General features: G+C 45.4%; 2 protein-coding genes across 2 annotated transcripts; both read right to left on the reverse strand.

Moving 5' to 3' along the window:
- Positions 1–1,387: 1,387 nt before the first annotated feature.
- On the reverse strand, positions 1,388–6,449 carry arl4ab (ADP-ribosylation factor-like 4ab). The gene is made up of 2 exons (XM_035620488.2): positions 6,134–6,449; positions 1,388–4,957 (listed from the first exon to the last, which is right to left on the reverse strand). Exon 2 carries the CDS (start codon positions 4,862–4,864, stop codon positions 4,265–4,267), a length of 600 nt encoding a protein of 199 aa, XP_035476381.2. The 5' UTR covers positions 4,865–4,957; positions 6,134–6,449; the 3' UTR covers positions 1,388–4,264.
- Positions 6,450–9,173: 2,724 nt separating this feature from the next.
- scin (scinderin) lies at positions 9,174–21,084 on the reverse strand. Its single transcript, XM_035620487.2, has 16 exons — positions 20,758–21,084; positions 17,617–17,771; positions 16,480–16,641; positions 16,215–16,364; positions 15,951–16,043; positions 15,465–15,597; positions 15,253–15,341; positions 14,909–15,124; positions 14,342–14,463; positions 13,863–13,953; positions 12,453–12,623; positions 12,188–12,365; positions 11,812–11,933; positions 11,047–11,124; positions 10,897–10,957; positions 9,174–9,486 (listed from the first exon to the last, which is right to left on the reverse strand). The coding sequence occupies exons 1-16, from the start codon at positions 20,948–20,950 to the stop codon at positions 9,323–9,325; spliced, it is 2,178 nt and encodes a 725-aa protein (XP_035476380.1). The 5' UTR covers positions 20,951–21,084; the 3' UTR covers positions 9,174–9,322.
- Between the last annotated feature and the right edge of the window lie 428 nt (positions 21,085–21,512).

Consider the following 21,512-nt stretch of genomic DNA (forward strand, 5'->3'; position numbering starts at 1 on the left):
CAGTCGGCCCACATATTTCATTATCTCTGAAATGGTTATGGTATGTGCCAGTTTTCAACCCCATTATTCCAAGCAGAATGGCCAGGAGGCAGCGCGTGTGTGGAAATGTACCAAGTGATTCAACTTCCAGACTCACCAGAAAGAAATCAGACAGAAATCAGACCATAACAGTTTGTGTGCTTCTCCCCCGTAATCTCCTTCCTCCATGTGCTCGTGCCAGGTATTGTTCTCAGAGCAGACCCAGTCTGAGCCAGAACTGCCCTCACTTCTCTGAACACACGTGGAGCACAGCTCCCAGAGCTAACAGTGCACCACAACAGGGACACGTGGCGGAGCCACTGTTATCTGTGTCCTGCAAAGTAAATGTTCAGGATTCACAGCAAACTACATTCAGGATCTTGGGAATTCAATGCGTCCCTGCTAGCATGGATCCTGTTGATCATCTTATAAATGTTGGCTGTTCAGTGATGATGTTAGCCCAGTATCCTTGTCTGTAATAAAATCCACATATTTTTAACAGTTCATATTACTTAAAATCCAGACCTGGAACACAACCATCGTATGTGCTGCAGTTTACTCAATTTCTCTGGGGAAAACATTGCAATATCTGTGCAATATTTTTTTATATTTCCTTTTTAAAGTTGTTTTTACAAAAATGCCCTACAATCCCAAGACCTTTATAAGTTTCGACATCACCAGCATTGTTAAGTGCATGATACTTGCATGTTAGTTTAGCCCTCTGTATCGTATAGGTCTCATCATTTTAATAAGTCATGGTTACATTTTTTTTTCCATCACAGTGAAATTGTCCAGATTAGGAACCAATCAGTCCTTATTTGGTACAGTTCATAGTAAAAATACATAAATCTTTTCTTGAAGAACATGCACAATACTATACTGTGTGTTGAATTGTAGTGAGTCAGTTTGGTGAGTCAGTCTCACCCCAATTGTGGGTTCTTTGAATGATTATTTGGATTTTTGCACCTAGTAAACAGTGGTCACTAGTCCATACATGGCTGAAACAAGAAGAAGAAACTAAGAGATAAGGCAGCTGGTAAATATTGCAGTGTATTTTTCATGATCGTGATTGTAGGAAGTACAGATGAGTCCTCTCTAAAAAACCATAGTAAAGCAACATTTAATGCCACTGCTGTGTCATTGTTCCAGGTTCTGGTGTGGAATATAAAATTCATGAAGTTTTATAAATAAGACACATACAGTATATATAGAGAATGTAACCTCTTAATTCTAGAAAGCAGCTGTGACTCGGCCTCTTGCTGTGTCAGTTACACATAAACAAGTGAGTGGAGAACAAGCCTGGGGCCTGGTGGACTCTGAACTGACCAAGAGCTAAACTGATAAGATGAGGAAAGAAAAACAGCCGCTGTCCTTTTTTGTTGCTTTTATTCCAAGTGGACAAAGTGGATAAGAACACATAAATAGCAACACCCTGACAAACAGAGTGGGAGAGTGACACCTGGGAACAACATGTTTCATTTATACATTATAACGCTTCTTTTGAAGCAATATTTCCACTTCTTTCAGTTTCAGAATCACAACTCGGGTCAGTGTCCATTTGAAGTTTTGGGGAAAAGGGACAGCTAAAGTGCATTCAGGTGCCGGCTCTGCTGGGTTCTTGTGACTGCCAGGTCAGATGGGCGAGGCTGGTGTCCGACTCCAGACTCTTGACAGGCAGCCATTTCTGCCGGGCCTGTTGATCACCACGTTTTCACATCCAGACACATGTGCAGGGAGCTATGCAGGTAACAAAGTCGCAGCTTCACCCAGCCAATGATTTCTCAACCTCTTACAGCCACGGGGAGATGACGGGTGGCTCTCGGGCTATTTTCTACAATCATCCATTTTGTGTTGAAGTAGTCAACTCCAAAACCTTTCATCGCGGTAAATGATGCATCACGCGTGTGACTTAATAACAATCAAAACATAGACTACAACTGAAAAAGAAAATATGAGTGCAACTGATGGTTGACAAATGACGCAGTATTAAATGAACTTGACGGACAATAATAGCCAGCTCCCAAAGCATGAGCACAGAATCGTTGTCAACAGCAGTGGTAGGTTATGGGGTGCAAACTAATGTAAGCGAAATTAATGTAAGCTCACATGAACAAACTGCACCGCAGACGATCGAAATGGGTTTTAAAATCAGTTCCATCAGGAGAGCAATAACATGTAAGCTAGTGAGTAAACTGCCAAGTAGGCGTCTCAATGCGTCTTCTTATTTTATCAAAATATTCGAATTAAAGCAGCATTTTAGCCTTTTATTCATGGAAAGCTAACGTACGGATGCTTATGTTTATACATATGACATTTGACAAGTGTAGCTCATTTTCTCTGATGAAAAAAAAACAGAGCTTTGTAGAAAAAAAACATACATTGACATTTTCTCATGGCAGGATATCAAAAAAGGTTTCTTTACCAAAACTTGGGCTATTGTTTCAATACTAGTGTTGAAGATGAGCCAGCTGACGGTCCTAAATCAATGTTAGCTCACAAGGCAACCAGCCACTAGCTAGTAGCGGATTCAATGAAATAAAACAGCTTATACTGCTGGAGCACAGTGTATAACACGGCTTTACCAATACCACATTTTTAAAGGCAATAATAATATCACCGGTTGCACGTTTAAAAACCTGATAACATTTCAGGTGTATGGTATAGCGATGATTTTAAATTAATCTGAACTATTTCAAATTTCTTTGGCATCTAAGTGACGTTGCTTGTTTCTAACTGGCTCTCACCCTCGCCGATAAATCTGTGTTAAATTGTAATGTGACTTTCAGTTATTCTCAACGGCAAAGGTCCTGTTCTGGTACAGAGCAAGTAGCAGCCTTGTGCTGAAAACAACAACACTGCTGACTTCATGTCGGAGTAAAAAGAAAAACCCACTCTTCTACATTCTGAAGGGCAGACACCAAAAACCTGACATTTAGCACTGGCGCGTTTGGACGATGGACGTGTGCTGCTGAGAATAGTCAGTCATTGTACACCCTGTACTGTACTTTATCGGCATGTAAACTTCTTGACTTGACTCTCTCATTGTGCGACACGGACACAAAATGTTGTTACTGTACTCCTGGGGTGTGATTGGCAAGTTACACGTACTCTCCTTGCTGTAATAAAGCCATTTGTTTTAATAATATTTTGATTTTTTTTGGAGTAATATTACTCCTAAGTATTGCACTTGGTTACTTTGAGGACGTCACATGGCTAAAAGAATGACGGCAAATCGGACAACGAATCACTGATGATCACTATGTTCCTTAGCAAGGTAGCGTTGTGTGTGTGTGCACTACACAGGCCTGTTCTGTTCATTTTATATACACGTGTGGGGTTTGTATAGTTGACGTCCCCGCACTGTTGGACAAAGTGATGCTCAATTGTGCCGTCTCTACTTGGAACGAGTGTCAAACTGTCCTATGCCTGTCCTATCCTTTATCTATTGTAGGTCATTGTTGTTTAATTTTCAGAAGTTTTACCCTCTTTGTTTCTAGATTGTCCTGGTAAGGCTATAGGGAGGTGTTTTCAATCGGGATGTAAAGTGCCTGTCTGTGTCTACAGAGAAGGAATGTATTCTATATAAGGTACATACATTTATATTTTAAAGCTATTTATTTTGTAACCCCCCCCCCCCCCCCCCGTTTACTGAGAGTACTGGTTTACTCATTACTTTTATCTGAGAACACAAGTAGGTTTACTCCTGCTTGAGTAAAATGTCCTTAGAGAAAACAGTACTGTTTGTGAGTACAACTTTCCAGTGCGCTGTTCACCCCTGCTGTGCTGACATACACCACTTTGAGGAATTTTCTCTAATATGGCCCTGTCTGCAAGCTCAACACAAGCTTTGACTAAAAAATCCAAAGACTGGAGAAGCAGCACGCGTATTAACAAAAACATAAAACAGACAAATCTGAGCTCATTGTCTCTCTTTGTCTTCAGTGTAAACTTCATAGCTTGCTGCTGTAAAGCATTATACTGCCTTCACAGGAAAGTCCGCAGGGGGGGAAAAAAATCAACCCCTCTGTCCTCCACAGGAGCCAAGCGCTGGCCGACACAACAGTCCACTGGAATGCTCACACTCGGCCGGTCAGGCGTGGGAGGGGCGGCCGAATTACTGGACAAGAATGGTTGTGTCTCTTTCTCGTAGCAAACCCAATGAACCAGCCGACTTCACGCAGCTCGCAGTAGTTCTCGCGTTGCCTCGGGTCCAGCTCGCGTTTTTGTAGTTCCTGCACCGAGCGCGTCATCTCTTCTTCTTCTTCTGCTGCCGCAGCATCTTCCTCCTCTTCGTGATCATGGCGTGCAGCTTCTGCAGACCTTCCTGCAGTCCCTCGCCGATGATGGCGCAGGCGGGCTGGAGGTGCCAGGGCGTGGAGTTGCTCAGCTCGCCCAGAGCCAACATGCTCTCCATCTCGGCCAGACTCAGCGAGTTCCTCAGGTCCTGCTTGTTGGCCACCACCAGAACCGGCACGCCCTGGTTCTCCGCCAGCCGCGTGATCTTGTGCAGCTCCGTCTTGGCCTCCTCGACGCGCTCGGCGTCAACAGAGTCCACCACGAACACGAGGCCGTCGGCGCAGCGCGTGTACGAGCGCCACAGCGGCCGCAGCTTCTCCTGGCCGCCCACATCCCAGAAGTGGAAGGCCGCCGTCCGCCGGCTGCCCCCGACTGACACTTTGATCTTCTCCGTGTTGAAACCCTTAGTCGGGACAGTGTTCACAAACTCATTGAAGCGCAGGCGATACAGCACGGTGGTCTTGCCCGCGCAGTCCAGTCCCAGAATTACAATGTGAAGAGCCTTGAAGGACGGGAGAAGGGAGCGATGATCCGATAATCCGTTCCCCATCTCGGCACGCCGGGCAGGAGGAGTTGCTGCCGAAAAAAAATATTCAGCACCCTGCTTTTATTCGCCCCTGGGCCTGGAGTGAAGCTCTGGAGCCTGGCGGGGTCAACACAAGGTGTATAATGAGTCGAAGCACAAAAACAATCACCGCCCCATTGCTTTACAAAAGACCAAACAACCCAACAAGTAACTCAAATAATAATAAAAAACCCCACCCCCATCTCCCTTTCCACTACACATCCTCACATTATTCTGTGGAGGAGGGCTAGAACAGCAAGGTGGACGACGGCTCATTTGCACATGCAGCGCCGCGGCGGCCGACGGGGATTTCATAGGCTAATTTCCATTCAGCCCGTGAATCACTTAACAACAGCATGGAGGCCTTTTGAATTTCACCGGTCCCCCGGATTGAGCTGATCGCCCAGTGTCCAGGGCAGGATCAGAGGAGGGCTGATTAACAAGAGCGCACTGAGCGAGTGGCCTCACGGAAAAAAGAAGATGGGGCGGGAGGAGGGGAGGAGGGGTTGCTCGGCAACACAGAGCGACTCGTCTCTTATGCTGAGAGGATGAGGCGAACGCCTGTTACACATTAGAATGGATAAATCCTCGTTCGCGCACAGGTGGGCAACACGCCGGTCAACGTTTGTGACGCATCGCAGCGGGATTCGGATGAATTTCGACACGCGCATGGATTTGAATTAGAAGCAATTTTGAGAACTGCACTGAAATCGCATTTTTTCTTCTTCTTTCTTTTCCAACGGGGTTTGCGAGCTCGCTGCGTGTGCGCGTAAGGGAGGAGGTTGGAGGTTGGAAAGGGGGGGGGGGGGGTTCCGTTAACAGGTGAACTGTCACAAGAACTTGATGCAAAATACATTTAAAGCCCGAAATCAAAACGCGCCCGAGGGGGAGCGCGAGCAGTTCACACCAAACGCGACGGATGAGGCCATCCTAATTTTGGATGAGTTTTTTATTCATTCATATATTTTTTGGGAAATGGAGCGTAGTTCTCTCTCTCTCTCTCTCTCTCTCTGCGCTACAGCCCGAGCCGCGACGCGACGCGACGCCAACAGGTGTTGAAACAGCCATAACAGCCAAACTGACGTTGGCACAGTTGACGCGCCGGCCGTTACGCGACGACGCGCAGGAAACGCCACCGTTTGTTTCATCAAAGGAGGACATTTCATCATGCACCCAATGTCAGTATGGAGCAGTCGTCGCGGGGCCTCCCGCGTCGGAAGCGCAAGTCCTAAACCTCCGATTGGGGAAACTTACCTGCACAAAACGATGCTAATCCATCACGGACTGTGGCCGCGCTCCGTCCTCACTCCGGTCGTGTCCTGAGACCAACTGAGGCTGCACCGCCTCGCCTGGTGAGACACTGGCCCCCTCTCTCCTGCACAGCGGCGCCGGAGCCAGCAGAGAAAATGCCACTTCCGCTTTCGGCTTTTCAAAATAAAAGGCAAAGCGACAGACGACGTCCAGCTGTTGCGAAGAGCCATCAAACTCCATTGCCAAAGACGTGCACAAGAAAACCCCCATGGGGGCAGTACAAAAAGAAAAGAAGCTTTGTTGACTAGAAAGTGGGTCTCCGGTCAGCATTCGCACTTGCCAAGCAATTTTGGACTGCTCTTGAATAATGTTCTTCTCATGAGCTATTTCACCATAGCAGAACGTCACGTCAGTTTCCTCTGCCATCTCTGGAAAGTTGGCAGAAAGTCTCCCCTCACCCCTCAGCTGATCCCTGACTTGATAGGTTTCCTCCAGTTTTGTCCAGCAGCACGCCATACGTCTCTGCCAAGAGCTCCTCGAGAAATTGTGCTCGTCTTCCCGGACGGTGCTCTCGGACGGGTTTTGTATTGTCAAATGTGTCCATGTGACTCAGTGTCTCACCCTCTGCTATAATTCAAATGGGATTCTGAGAGGATTCTGATGATGAGATCACAGGTCACAGGGGTGTGTGTGTGTGTGCCCCTTTGATCATTGCACCAACGGGGATGACATCACATTTAGTTTATTATTGTTATGTTATCCTCCTTGAAAATTGTTCAGCCTGTTTTGTTGGCCCTCTGCTCCTTCCACATTTTTCTACCTATAACTTCATTCAACCATCAAAACCATTGATATGCAAGTTTCTGCTTTGTATGCAGAAAAGACTGTCACATATTCTATTTCAAAACGTTTCTTTAACTTTTTGGGCCTCACTCCCATTTCCATGGTGTAATTCAATATATAATCTAACGATGTCCCTGGTTCGTCTTGAAGTGGACACCTTAAGTTTTACTGTGAAGAAAAGAGGATTACTCTTCCGGTTTTATTCTGCCTTAAATCGATGGACTTGACGCAGCTATATTTCGCGGTCTGATTGGTGTGTGGACATCGCCTGTCGCGGTCACGCGCACAGGTCAACGCGCACAAGCACACGCACGTCACCTGTTTCTATCACTCAACCACAGCCAAGACCCCCCCCCCCCCACCAAAAAGTGCTTGCTTATTGTTGAAAGTTAATTTTAATATGTAAATTCTTGCATTATAAAAAAAAAACTACAACACTAGCCCACTTCACTTTTTAAACTGTCACTAATTAACACGTGTGGTGTCATTTGTTTAATCCATGAAGGGAGATGTTAAAGTTATTTGTGTGCTGGAACTTGGCCTTTGGGCTAATGTAGGCTTACACTACAGTACGCTATTCTCTTTTGGCATTGGTGTGGTTTCATGAGTTGTTATTATTTAACGTAGTCTAATGTGGTGCCACCAACTGTCAGATAGTTGGGTTTTTTTTTGGTGTAGTGGTCAAACGTGTACTCACACCGGTCTTTACAGTGGCTTATAACAAACCAGCCGCATAGGGATGAACCTGGGCCACTCCTGTCTTGGTTGTTGAGAGAAAAGGGGCTTAATGTGCCATCTATACAGGAAATGGGCCGTTACGCCCTGGAAGAACAGTCAGACAGTAATCCCAGACAAGTGAATGAGAGGTTACACAATACACAGGAAGGATACACACTGGTTGCTTGTATGCAATCACCAGCAAGACATTGTGTTCAAGTTTACAGTCACATGTTTAAAAATGTTTTAATCTTCAGGTACAAATATGGTTCTGACCTTGTTGTATAAACATGTAAATACAATTTAGGATGTGAACCAAAAAGAAAATCAAAACTAAGGTAAACGCAACAATTTTTTTTTGTTTTGCGGCAAAGGCCTTTTCTTTTCCGATGCAGTTGCTGAGTAAATACAGCTGTCTTTAGTCGGAAACACCGTTGCCAGTGTGCAGAAGTTCTCAGTGCCTGTAGCCCCACCCAGCTTAACAATCACCTGCTGGCACTGACTTTATAATCCTTTTAACGTCTACTTACCCTCTCTACGTGTTCACAAAGCGTCAATTTTGCAACACATTGTTCATGGAAATAAGGTTAAAAGCTGAAAATCTATGCCTGCACATAATTGACACCCACTCCCAAAAAACGGAACGGGCAAAAAAGAACAACCCTGCAAACTTTTTGGGAAGTTGAGGCTGCAACACACACAAGATTAAGCATGGAACAATGCCCACGGTGTGGAGTTGGTTTAAACAGATGGTAAAATAAACAGATGTGGGACTGACTGTGTGACATCTCGCGCTTGCCCGGATGCCTCTCTGTTCTCGTGATCTTGAGAAAAAACGTGGGAAGTTCCTTCTCCGTGGCGTCAGATGTATCATCCTGGTGCTAATATTTGTACTTCTACTTTGCTCTGAAATTCAGATCCTTCAACCCCTGCTGGGGAGAGCAGCATTCACACCCACGACACAATCATTCAACATTAAAAGCATGAAACATCAGTAATTGAACTGAGGCAGTCTCATTCAACGTGCTTCGTTTTTGTTGCTGTTCATTGATTTCTGTTGAGGTGCACTAAGCCTCCATGATTTATAGTTGACATTCATTTACAGACGGACTTCTCTTCTTCATCTTAGCTCAGTCACACAGACAGACAGACAGACAGACACACACACACACACACACAGATCTATGCATAACATTCAAAACCCTCGGCGGACACTAAAAAGGTTTGTATATGGCTGTGAAGTATCTATTCCCAGGTTTTTCTTCACCCTCCATGACAACTGTGCAAAGTGGACCTGTCGATGAAGGCCATGGGATGCAGCTGTCAGTTCCAGGAGAAGTGGCGCTTGAGTTAAGACCCATTATTTTCATTATGTAATATGGATAATTAACTGATGTATGTAAACACTTAATACGTGCTTAATAAGTGCTTAGGAACATACCAGAAGGCTTTTGTTTGTGTAATCGTATATCATTAAACATCATGACAGCAACAATTGTTCTTTATTACTATTTTCAATTTATAAAAATCATGGATGAATTAAATTCTTCGAAGACATTGCATTCATTCCTTTTCACACACTGCCTATATGAAGGATGACATTTCACTTGGGTCGATCAGTATTAATCAGCATTAAAGGGTCATAGACTTCATACTCCTGGCAACAGAGTCCCAGTGAGAGGCGTCCCAGGCCAGGAACCAGCCTGTGAAGGTGGGGGGCTCGTGGCCTTGTTTCGCCACCACCACGGGAGTGAGCTTGTCGCGGCCACTAGGGTCAGTCTCAATGTACTGTTTGGCTGCAGAAGAAAGACACACACACACACACACACACACACACACACACACACACACACACACACACACACACACACACACACACACACACACAGGAACAGTTTCACGTGTTAGTAGTGACCTCGTGTGGCAGTAGGAGGTAACTGAAATTCAAGAGAAATCCTGTGCAAACGTTGTGACTGCCTACGGTTTTTTTTGAGGACCCATGGGCTCAGCTTAGATACTTGGACAGTTTTACAGAGCAGGGATTATAAAGAAGGCAGCCTATAAAGAAGGCTCAGTGTTTTTTTTTTGTTTTTGGTTATTTTTAATGGCCTCGACCAAACATGTTTCGGAGGAAACATAATTCCTGTTAAATCAGATTCACTGGCAACATTTATTTCAGCCCCATGAAGGAGGGACTGTGACATTCCTGCACCAAGGGTGGTTCAGGTAATGTTTGCGTTTTGTGTGTTGTTGGCCATGAAGGAAATAATATATTCTGTACATGCATGTTCGATTTCGCGGTTCAAAATCTTTGATTTGTGATTATGGAATATAGAGTGAAGATTGGTAAGGGGGAAAACATTATAAGGCTGCAACATTACAAAAAATGAAAGTGTAAGGCTCAGAAAATGTTTTCACTGAACTTTAAATTTGTGTAAATTATCTATATCTATATATATATATATATTATCTTTAGTTCAGCATTACTCTTGGAGTTGCTGGGCCTGGTTCTGGCTGCACCTCTCATCCCGTTAAGCACCTCCCGCAGGAGATTGTACCGGCTCACCAACGTTACGTGCGAGACAGACGTCCAGGGCGAACTAATTTGGAAGCTGCTTTTTTAAGGTCAAAATGTTGCATGATGTTGCTTTAACAGAAAGAAGAAAAAAAAACATCTGTATATGCAATTTTACAGAGACTATTTTATGGTACAACAGTGCCATAAAATGAATGATTGAGGTTAATAGTATTGTACCGGGGTCCTTGCCAACTGCCTGATTCAATGCAGCATCGAGTGGGCAGATAAGTGACCCAAATCTAGTACACACAGTGTTGTGTGACCAACAGGTGCACGCTGGTGAACACGCTCATGGTGGCTACCCTGCTGGGATTTCGATATGTTCATGTGGGACTTTGATCATCAGTGTGTGTTACTGCCGAGCCCCCAACCAACTAATGATGAGTCCAAACTACTTGAGTGGTACAGTAGGACTAGAGAGATTGAGGAGATTTTGTCTTGTCTTATGATGAATCTAAATTAGAAAGAGGAACAGGGTCTTTTTTGATCGAGGGCAGACAGTGGAGGACTGTGTGTGTGCCATTGACACGGACAAATACCAAGACACATTGATTCCACCGGAAAACAGATTACTGATTAGCTCCTGATGCCAACAGATACACACACTATTAAACCCCCAAAACCTCACCAGATTTGACAGATTCAGTCCTCTCCACCTCGTTGGCGTCCTTCCCAATCCAGACGAACACCTACAGCAAAAGCCTGTGTGTTAGAGTGACTGTCCAGTTTGCCCAGGGATACTGGTACAACTTGTCTTACAGACGTGAGCGAACTGTACCTGATCCCATACGTCCAGCAGCATCACGTCGTCTTCAGCCAGGTCATCCTGCGTGAACTCTCCTGGGACCTCCTCGACCTGCACACAACACGGCAACACCGGTTGGAATATTGACCCGACCACATCCCGAAACGCCACAGATTGGAGTGGGCTTCACAAGATCACATGAGGGATTCAACGGCGTGCCTGAGTGCCGTGGAGAGATGTTTTAAAGAAAACGATTGGTAGCTGTGATTTAAAGGTGACCTATTACGCATAAATCACTTCTTCAGTGTTCGTGCACATACATTTGGGTGTCTGTGGTGCCTGCCGGCCCACAAACTGTGAAAAAGACCACCCAGTCGTTTCTTTTAGGAGCTGGCTAACCTCTCAAGCCTGGCTCTGAACAACTGATTCAGATTTCTCTCTGGCTGTGATGTCACAGACGGACACTTTTGGGGATAACCCCGCCAGCAGCTTCACAATCTCCAATTTTCTGGTGAAGGGGCGTGATATTTGACGTTTTCAAATGGGGCTAAAACAAATCCAGGCGTTTTAGACAGATGGGGAAAAGAGGAGCTGCAGGAATGGGCCCCGATGGCTCTTCTGAACGTTAGAGCATGTAAGAAGTTTCTTCTTCGTGTGAAGAAGGAACGGCAAACTGGGAGCACAGAATGCCTACTGTATGCACATTTGGCTCAATCAAAGCAAAGCAATTTAGTCCAAACGTATCAAAAGGTAGGTTACCAGTTTGTGAAGAGAGAATAATGTGGTTGAAATACTTACTGTGAACCTGCCGGTCTTGTTGGAGCATCCAAACAGACGTGGAGGGTGAGTCATGGTACGACTCTCCAGTCGCTCCGAGGTCTGGTACTCTGTCTCACCGCCCAACGCAGCCCAGAATCCAGCTGCAACAGAAAAAAACTCACCGTGTGACATTTTAAAAGTCAGAGTCAAAGTGAGGCTGTGACTTGTTCTTGTGTGCCCTGATACTTGTAGCACTTCAAGTCTGCTGCAGTTGCACGAGGCATGTCGGAAGTGACTAAAGTAAAATCAGGTTATGAGACACTACAGATGCTTTAGTGTGTGTGAATCCCTGATACAGCAGATACATGGCTTATAACTTTCATGTAAATACAGTACATCCGACGCAGATGGTGACCTGGTTCACTTCCTTCCACGATGCTGTTGCTGCTGCACTTGAGCTCTTTGCTTATGTACTCAGCTCCTTTAACCTCTTCCTCGCTGGCCCCTTTGCCCTTCCAGAGATAGCCCCGCCCATCGGCCATCTTCAGGAGGAAGGCGTCGTTCGAATTCAGACTGGTCGCCTCGGCGTCAACCTGAAACAAACAGGAAGTTCAGCATCTTCAAATGAAACTGCTGGTCCCGGTGGTGAATACAGTCCATACAGCGGGAAACATCCTCACCTCAGCGATCCTGGTGATGGTGGCCAGGTTCCTTCGAACCTGAAAGAGTCGGGTCAGAGGTGGAGGGGCCTGGCCTCCGAGGCGGGACGTACCACTCTTATATACGATGAGGGGTTTGGCTTTGAAGAGACTCAGCAGATGGGGGGGTTCTTTACCCTGGCACACTCTGACCTGCAGCCACACAAAATAGCTGTGACAAGGCAAGTTTAAAGAACATACAATCCCAAACACCCATCACACAAGATGTGGCCACGGGGTCGTATTCCTCGATGACATTGACAATGTTGCACACAACATGCTGATGTACAGCAGGTACTCGCTCTACTTTCTGCAGGGACTATAGGAACATTTGCAGGATTCAGAAACTCTGTGGTCTTCCACCTCAGGGAGAGGGGTCTCAATGAAGTTCTGGGGAAATGTTTTTGTCCGCCCCAAAAAGTCCCTACTCAGTGAAGTAGTGCAGGTACAGGAATAATAATAATTATTCCCAAGTCAGCAGGCCAAATTGCCTAATATTTCCTGGTCTTTAGATCACGGCGGAAAAGCAGGCGAACAACAGAGGAACCTTTCAGTTCCCTGGAAAAGGTTCCTGGGACCAAAAGTTCCAGGTACTCTTGAAGCTTTAGTCAACTGTGTCATAATGCTCACATTTGGTAACTGGCAATAAGCCGGTAAATGCTCATGGAAATGAATCTAAAATGAAAGAGGAACAGGGTCTTTTTTGATCGAGGGCAGACAGTGGAGGACTGTCAGTGTGCCATTGACACGGACAAATACCAAGACACATTGATTCCACCGGAAAACAACAACAGAGGAACCTTTCAGTTCCCTGAAAAAGGTTCCTGGGACCAAAAGTTCCAGGTACTCTTGAAGCTTTAGTCAACTGTGTCCTAATGCTCACATTTGGTAACTGGCAATAAGCCGGTAAATGCTCATGGAAATGTCTTTAGTTTTGCATGTATTTGATTACAAACCAATATACATCCAACTAATTACTATAACTATAACATTCTAATGGGCTACTTGCACAACCACTTCAGGGTTCTACTTAGTACTGCTCCACTGTTTCCGGCCAGGTTCAACAATGGCGCTGTTTCGTCAGCTGATCGGTAACTAAGTGTCTGCTGCAAACCTTCGCGCGAGAGGTGACAAAGAAATGATCCCAACGTGTGTTTACCAGCCATCGTCTTCTCAGGTCGGTAAACAGACCGGAAATAGACGAGCGGCATTATTTTGAAACGGAAGTACGTCACGAGGCCTGGTGCATGTAGTCAATAGGCATTGTTGACTACATATTATTGGCCAGTGAGCCCAGTCCCAGTGCACACGGTGTATTGTTGTAACAGTTTTTTTTGTAATATCATGAAAAAAATAACTTCCCTGTTCCTTTTTACTTCATTCTGGTTGTACCTGAACTGCATTCCCTCCGAGTGAACGATCCAGTTCCACAGTCAGAAACGCAGAGGCTGTTAGCTCGTCCAAAGAGCAGCTGGCTCCTTGCCTACAGGCCAAAGGGAGACATTTAACAGGGATTAGGACTTGGAGTTTGGGTGACACAGGAGTACACGTAAGTGTACTGATTAATATTCTTATATCTGCAGTGGGTCAAGTGAATAAATGTAATGTGAAGGAGTCCTTCGTGGGGATGATGAGTACAGACAATTATCCCTATCTCTGCAGTTCGAGTTAGCAAAGCTTTAACGACTGCTATTAGAAAAGGAAGAAACTGTTAAATAGGTCATGTGAATAGTACAGCTGGAGAAATAAAAAAATAATCCAAGGATGTGGTCAACATAAATGAGGAAGCAGAGCATTAGAGTATATCACGGAGACAGTCGCAGCTCTCTGTGGCCTATGCAAACCAGCTCAGTGTCGGATGGTGGTTGTACCAGGTGTAGACGATCTGCCTCTTCCCGTAAGTGTAGAGGATGATGTAACAGTCTCCACCGTAGAACTGACCGTAGCTCTTTGTGTCGACCGGGACTCTGCCACTGCTCTCCACTCTCCAGATCTGGAAGATTGAAACAACAGCATCATTGAAGTTGTGGTAGTTATATGGGAAAACCAGAAGAACACAATGACCACCATACTGTTTGGTTTGTTTTGCTGGAACATACACAAAGTTGTTTTCTCATGGAGTTAATGTTCTCCCCATATCAATCACAAGCCAATCTTCAGGTACCGATGACCCTACAGACACTAACATATACGGTATGTATGAGGAGAGCCCAGAACTTTGTTGCTGTGAGGCAACAGCACTGCTACTGCAACACCATGCCACCCATTGGTGGAGTTGGAGGGGACCAAAACCAGAGCTAAAAGGAGAGTGAATATTGAACCGTTGTTCACTCAGTATTGCAATCTCTCTGTGCTCTTACCGCTTAAGACCCACTCCATATGAACTGTGTGCTTCTCAACCCAAAGAGTCAACCACACAGCATTGGCATGGTTCTAACCTGTGTGTCCCCACTCCCGTCATCCACCATGTTGTACTGGGCCGCCATGTGGTGGGACTCGTGGAGCTTGGAGGCATCGAACTCCACCTGCTCGATCCTGGCGATCCGCTCCGTGACAAACACCTTCCCCAGGCCCTCGCTCTGATCTCGGTCTTTCCAGCCCAGGAAGAACTGCTTGAACATGGGGGTCTCTCCTCCCTCTGGCAGCACCTGGATCTGCAGGACCACATCGGCAGCAACAACTATTACCAATGGAACCGCTGGAACTTTTACACAAAGGAACATGAAATGGCGCGTTGCTCGATGATATATGAAGGAAACGCGGTAGATAAGTGAAAGTGAACCTGTGTGTTTGCTGGATAGCCCATCTGTTTGATGAAGCCCTCAGCTGTCTTCATGGCCTCCTTTCTTTCACTGGGGTTGGCGTTGTGCCCTGTGGGAGACGCACAAGATTTAGACACAAGTGTTGACGTGACAAACTCACACAGTCATGCTGCACTGTCACAAGGGCAACAAGCCACTCAAAGGGAAGCAGCGAGGGAAATAGTCTGTTTACCTTTCCATACGAATATCATCTTGTTTTTGCCGTGATCCAGGATGAAGCATTCGTCTGACAGCAGGTCACTCTGGTTAAATGGGTTTTCTTCCCTCACAACTGTCACTCTCATGGATCCCGATGCATCAGATACCTGGACGTAAACACACCGGTCAGGTTCTTCAGGAACTACTTGCGCAAACATCCGAACAAGACATTTGATGTTTAAGGTTGCACGTGTGAATGATCTGAATAAAATCCATGAGTGGTCCAGGCCTGTCAAAGCATTCGTGTGCAGATTGTCTTCCTTTTCTCCACAGAATTTTAGAATCATCATTTTGACAATGTTGACTTTTGAGGGAAAGAAGAGACGGACAATCAACCACGGAGGATTGGACATTTCTCAAAACCATTCACTTTCATAGTGATGGTTTACAGACAGTTACGTGAGGGATGTTAACGTCCAGTGTGTGTGTGTGTGTGTGTGTGTGTGTGTGTTAGCACTACCATGTAAAGTTTAGCCATTTTCCTGTTGGACATGTCTGCCTTTGTATCATCTTCATCATCTCCCTCGGTCAGGTCGGGCCTGACTCCAAGGACCTGTAATGAAGTGTGATTGCATATTACAAGACAATAATCTATCCAAGGAAGTCCGGCTAATCCGTGAAGCCACAATTACACAGCGAAAAAATATATCACGGCATGGGGAGCGTCTGTAATGAGAGGGCTACGAATGAAGAAAAAGGTGAGACGGAGCGAGATTCGACTCACATCAGTCAACGTGGACGGTTCACTTCCCTCTTCCACCACCACCAGCTCTGCGCGGCCATTTCTCTCGTTGTCACGGATTCCTCGGGCCACTTGTGCTGCCTTCAGTCGTTCAAAATGGTTACACTTGGATCCACACCACTGATAGATTATCTACACATGTAAGCACACAGGCGGACAGGGAAACATTAACTGCTCGATAGATAATTCATTCGATGAACCCCCCCCCCCTCTGCAGGCGTGCAGTCGTTTTCATATTGGTCCTCACATTTCCGAGGTCGACGATGAAGCAGTCTCCCCGGTTGAAGCTGGCCCAGCTGAGGGGGACCTGGGTGGCCCTGACCACGCGCCGGCCCTTGATGTGGAGGAGTCTCTGTGCCGACAGGTCGTTGGTGACCACGTGGTGGAAACCCGAGGCCACGCCTCCCGTCTGACGTGCAGGCATAAACACAAAATGCTGTCTCAGTTTTTTTTCTAGACTCTAACTTCCCCCTCTGTCCCGTGAGTCACTGTTCAGATGCTGCAATGGGATTCACGAGGGGAAAGGCTGAGGTTTAGTCAAAAGTTCAACTTCCATTACTTAATGTCAATGTTTTTTTTTTGCTTTTAAGCTTTACATGGTTACTATTTTGTGGAACTTCATGGTTTTGCTCAAACTTGTAAGACAACAAAGATTTTTTCTCAGAATTTTACTCGAAAGAGTGGAGCACCCCTTTTAAAAGAGTAAAGAGCAGAAGGACACGGCTAAAGACCAGACTAAAAGTCTTTCAACAGCAAGTTTTTCATTTTGCATTTCTTGAAATCTCTCATCAAATGAATCAATCGGCCCAGAAAACTTGCTCACTGAGTCTGATGTCTGTGACCATTCCAATTATCGTGAAAATTCACAGTGTGAGACCAAATGGAATTATCAATGATCGTGTGGTCCTATCACTTCCCGAAAATGATATTTTGGAGTCTGCGTGTAAACGCGGCTGACACAACGTGTCAACGGTTTTGGATTGAAGAGCGGACTGTATGTAGAGGACTTATGAGTCTACAGTCATGAAGCTCGGTACTAATATGCTTAAAATGACAAGCGTGACATGTTCGTGATTGGTCGTCATAATATGAATTCATTTTTTAATTAGTAAACCACAGACAGAGTGATATAAACTAAAGGATAAGACAAATGGAAAAGTGGACCCAATGATGGCGGCAGAGGAAAAGTAGGGGATCACTTAGTCTAACACTTAGTTACTTTACTTACAGCATTATTGTAATGGAATTCCTTTCGGCTTTAGCCTGGGAGGTGAAAGGCCAGTGTTGGGCAAATATATCACTCACATATGATTCAGCATAAAGTCACAGCTCTTCATATTTTTCAGTCAGTCATCGTAAGACCAGCAATGAATTGGATGCGTACTTTGTAAGTGATCCCTCCCTTGAAGTAGCTGGTGAAGGCTGTTGACTCGACCCCCTGCAGCTCCCTGTACTGGACCGGCTTTCCACCGAGGTAGTCGTCCAGCTGCACCGTGAAAATGGCTGCCGCGGCGCTCTCATCCTGACTGCACTCCTTTCCTTTATTGACCAAACACAGGCTCGTTGAGAAACAACATGGATACATCAATTTCTGTCGTATTTTTTATTGTAGCTTACTGGGCAGCAACACCAATGACAGCAATGAAACCCCCTTTGCATGCACTGTACACGCCCTCTCACTACTCTAATCTAGTGATTGGGCCTTAATTAGGTTTGTGCAGTGACCTGATTACTTGAATTTTGTGCAAACAAGAAACAAAGTTTTCATTACTTAGGACTGGAATAAAAACTTGTAGTGTTTTGTTAGAGACAAACGATTTCCTGGTCATATGGTTTAAGTGAGCTTCACAAACTTACTGTGAAGGTGGATCCTCTGAGATGGAAAGTAATGTGGCTCGGGTGAAATTAAAGGAAAATTACTCATCACTGTGTCCAAAAACAAAGTGTGACTAAAACGGAAAGTTAGATAGAAATAAAAACATGTCTCAATACGCTGGTTTCCAAAGCTAAATTAACTTCACTATAAACAAGGACAGTCAGGAGAAGCTGTGCTCGCTCTCTCTCTCTCTCTCTCTCTCTCTGCAACATCAGACGCTGTCAAAGGTGAAAAAAACAAAACCAAAACATCTACCACCACTACTAAATCCCCAGTTAACATGTTGTGTCTAGTTTGTTTCATCTGTACAAAAACAGAAGTGGGAAGAGGACCATTTCCGGTTTTAGTGGGAGTTTCATGGTGATGGCCTGTCAATAGAGTGTGTGCACCCAAAGGCTTCATCCAGACTCCATCCATCCATCCATCCATTATCTATACCACTAATGCCTTGAGGGTCACGGGGCGGTGCTGGAGCCAATCCCATCAGATATTTGGAAAGAGGCGGGGAACACCCTGGACAAGTTGTCAGCATAACACAGGGCTGACATATGGACACAAACAACCATTCACCTATAGTCAAGTCACCAATCAACCTGACCTTTGGAGTGGGGGAAGAAGCCGGAGTACTATATTATAGTATATGAACTTGTTTGTACGGTTGAAGAATAATAAAAAAGGCATCTATACTGATGGGACTTTTAGCTTTCGATTTAAGATACTTGAGGGACCAGTAATTTCATTTAATGCATGAAACATCATCATGCTCAAATGCTCGCTGTGTCCTAACCACAGTCACTCTGCATTTACACAGGCCGCACGCAAAGTGTTTTATCTTCCCGCATGACAGGAAGGAAGTGTGTAAGATGGCCATTTGCATATTTGATGGCTATCGATCGACGCTGATGGGTTCTCAGACTAAAGGCAAGAGCGAGTGCACAGCTTTGCTGTATTGACGTTCAACTCCCAGAGGTAATGGAGAGAGTTTCAGTACCGCAGGAAGGAAGTAAGCCCACGGATCAACACCTACACATGTCTACCATCGCATTATGCAGTTGTGTATTAATGGCATTATAAATTTGGTGGAAGGGCATAGCTATGGCAAAGTAAAAGAATCCATTACATTTTGGAGCAGATCCAGATTTTTTCTTTAACAAGGCGAGATATGGCACTAGCCAAGGAGGTACAGGATGCTCTCTCCAGTGTCCCTTTTAGTTAACATAACGCAAAATATGAACAACTTTCATGTCTGACATAATTCCCCATCCAGATTTTCTGTGTCAAAGTACAAGCTAACGTGAACACGGTGACGTCATTATGACATCAGATGGGGTTATGTTTAGAGCATCGGCAGCTGTTTTTTTTAAAGGCTGAGTTGGACTTTTTACGCAATATGCCGGTCAAGTTGGTGGAGTGACCCTTTAAAACGTAATATCTTTATCCTGACCACTTAAAAAACAGCGGCCCCAGATCTAACGCAGTCTCAGCGTGGCAAAAAAAAAGGTTCTTCTCTTAAAAAAGACTCACAGGCGTCTTGTGAGCGCAAGGGAAGGTTCCTTCACTCACTATTTTTCTTGAGTTGTTTTCTCTTTCTTTGTGCATTCATGTACCGTTTCCCGATCAGAATCGGTCGCTCACAAGAACACCTTTTTTTCATTTGAGTCATTCCAATTGAGTCGCTGCTACCTCCCCACTTCCAGCCGGCACAACACTGACATAGTGACCCGGGACGGAGAGCGACCTCAGTGTGGAAAACATCTGCGGCAGGAGTCACATGAGCAATCCACATGTCTATGAAGTGCCAACGTGGAAAGACAATTGGTGAATGTGCCTGAGGGTGAAACCACTTCTGGTGAACTAGTAGAAGCTGATTCAGCATTTCGAAGAGCTGAAAGTAGAACTTTAAACACGACAGACAAGCGTTTCTTCTGAAATCACACAAAGAAACAAAAACGTATCCTTGCTATGTTGAACTTGCTTCGTAGTACGGGCCCCTGGACGATGGAATCTGTCATCACAACTGAAGCCACACACATCAAATAAACATTTCTGTTTGGGTTTTTTTTTTTAAATCAACTAGTTTCGCTCCTTTCGGAATTTCGGCTGAAAACAAATGAACTTGTATCGCGTGGACATGATTTTGTGCTGATACTGATCGGAGGGTTGAGTCGGTTTTTCTCGTATGCTGCCGCAACTAAGCGACGCGAGTCCTTTTTCCAGCAACTGTACCACAGCACGCACTGTCTGCACTTGCTTCAACACACAGACGACAGGCTGGTGGTCAGTGCGCGGCGTGCGTCTGTGTTTCCATGCAGGCGCACTGTAAAAACAGCTCGCAGGACGGTTGTCAGTATGTTGTCGCTGGCTTGGGTGAGCAGTCAAACTGGAAAAGTTTGCTTTTGAAAATGCACTTTGACTTGAGCGTGACAGCTGGAAGATAATTTCTCCTTTGTTTCACTGTTGCATTTCTTATAGGACGGGCCCGAGGAAGCTCCTGGTGTCTAGATACTGGGCATCTCTTACCCCTGCTCTACACCACTTTCCTCCCAGTGCGTCCTAATGAGTCTACAGGCTTTTACATCCGGGTGTCACTCATTTCACTCAAAAAAGAAGTAGACCCAGTTGAGAAGGTCCACGTTTTCACTCACTTACCCAGCCAGTAGTGCAGGTGGTAGAAACAGCTGTCCCTCTGTTTGACGGTGCTGAGAATCACGTAAGCATCGCCGGCGTAAAAGCTCCCATGTAAGCCCTCAGACACGGGGACCAGCTCCAGGTTCTCGATCCTCCAGATCTGCAGGCCGCTGGCCTTGCCTGCACCGGTGAACTCTTTGTGGTGGAGCTCCATGTCTGCTGCCGCTGCTGCTGCTGCTGTCAGGCTCCGAGGACGGGTGAGGATCCTTGGTGAGGCGAGAGTAGGGTGAAAGAAATGGGAACACACTGCTGCTCTGTTTGACTGAGTGGAGAAAGCAGAAGCTGAAACACTGCCGCTCCACACTCAGCCTGTACACACGCACACACACACACGTACGCACACACACACACTCACACACACACACACACACAGAGTGGGTGTGCCGACTGCCTGCCAAAATACACAGCAGCATCCTCAAATACGGATGCATGAATTGCGATTTTTAGTTCGCAAGAACTAACTGTACACACAGTCAATGTAGCAACACTGAGTGTTTGTGTTCACACTGTAATTGTTCATTTTATAATGTATTTAAAATAGAGAAAATAATAGAGTATGAGGACATGGGGGCAAGAAAGAACCCATTCAATTTTGGGGGAGATTTGGAAAAAGGGGAGGATCCAAGAAATTATTTTTATATCTTTTTCTCAGGGAATATTGCATGGATCTTGATGGGGAAAAAAAAAAATCAAGTGTATTTAGGGGACTCATACTT

This window comes from Scophthalmus maximus, chromosome 22 (genome assembly GCF_022379125.1).
Source record: "Scophthalmus maximus strain ysfricsl-2021 chromosome 22, ASM2237912v1, whole genome shotgun sequence".
Lineage (NCBI taxonomy): Eukaryota > Metazoa > Chordata > Actinopteri > Pleuronectiformes > Scophthalmidae > Scophthalmus > Scophthalmus maximus.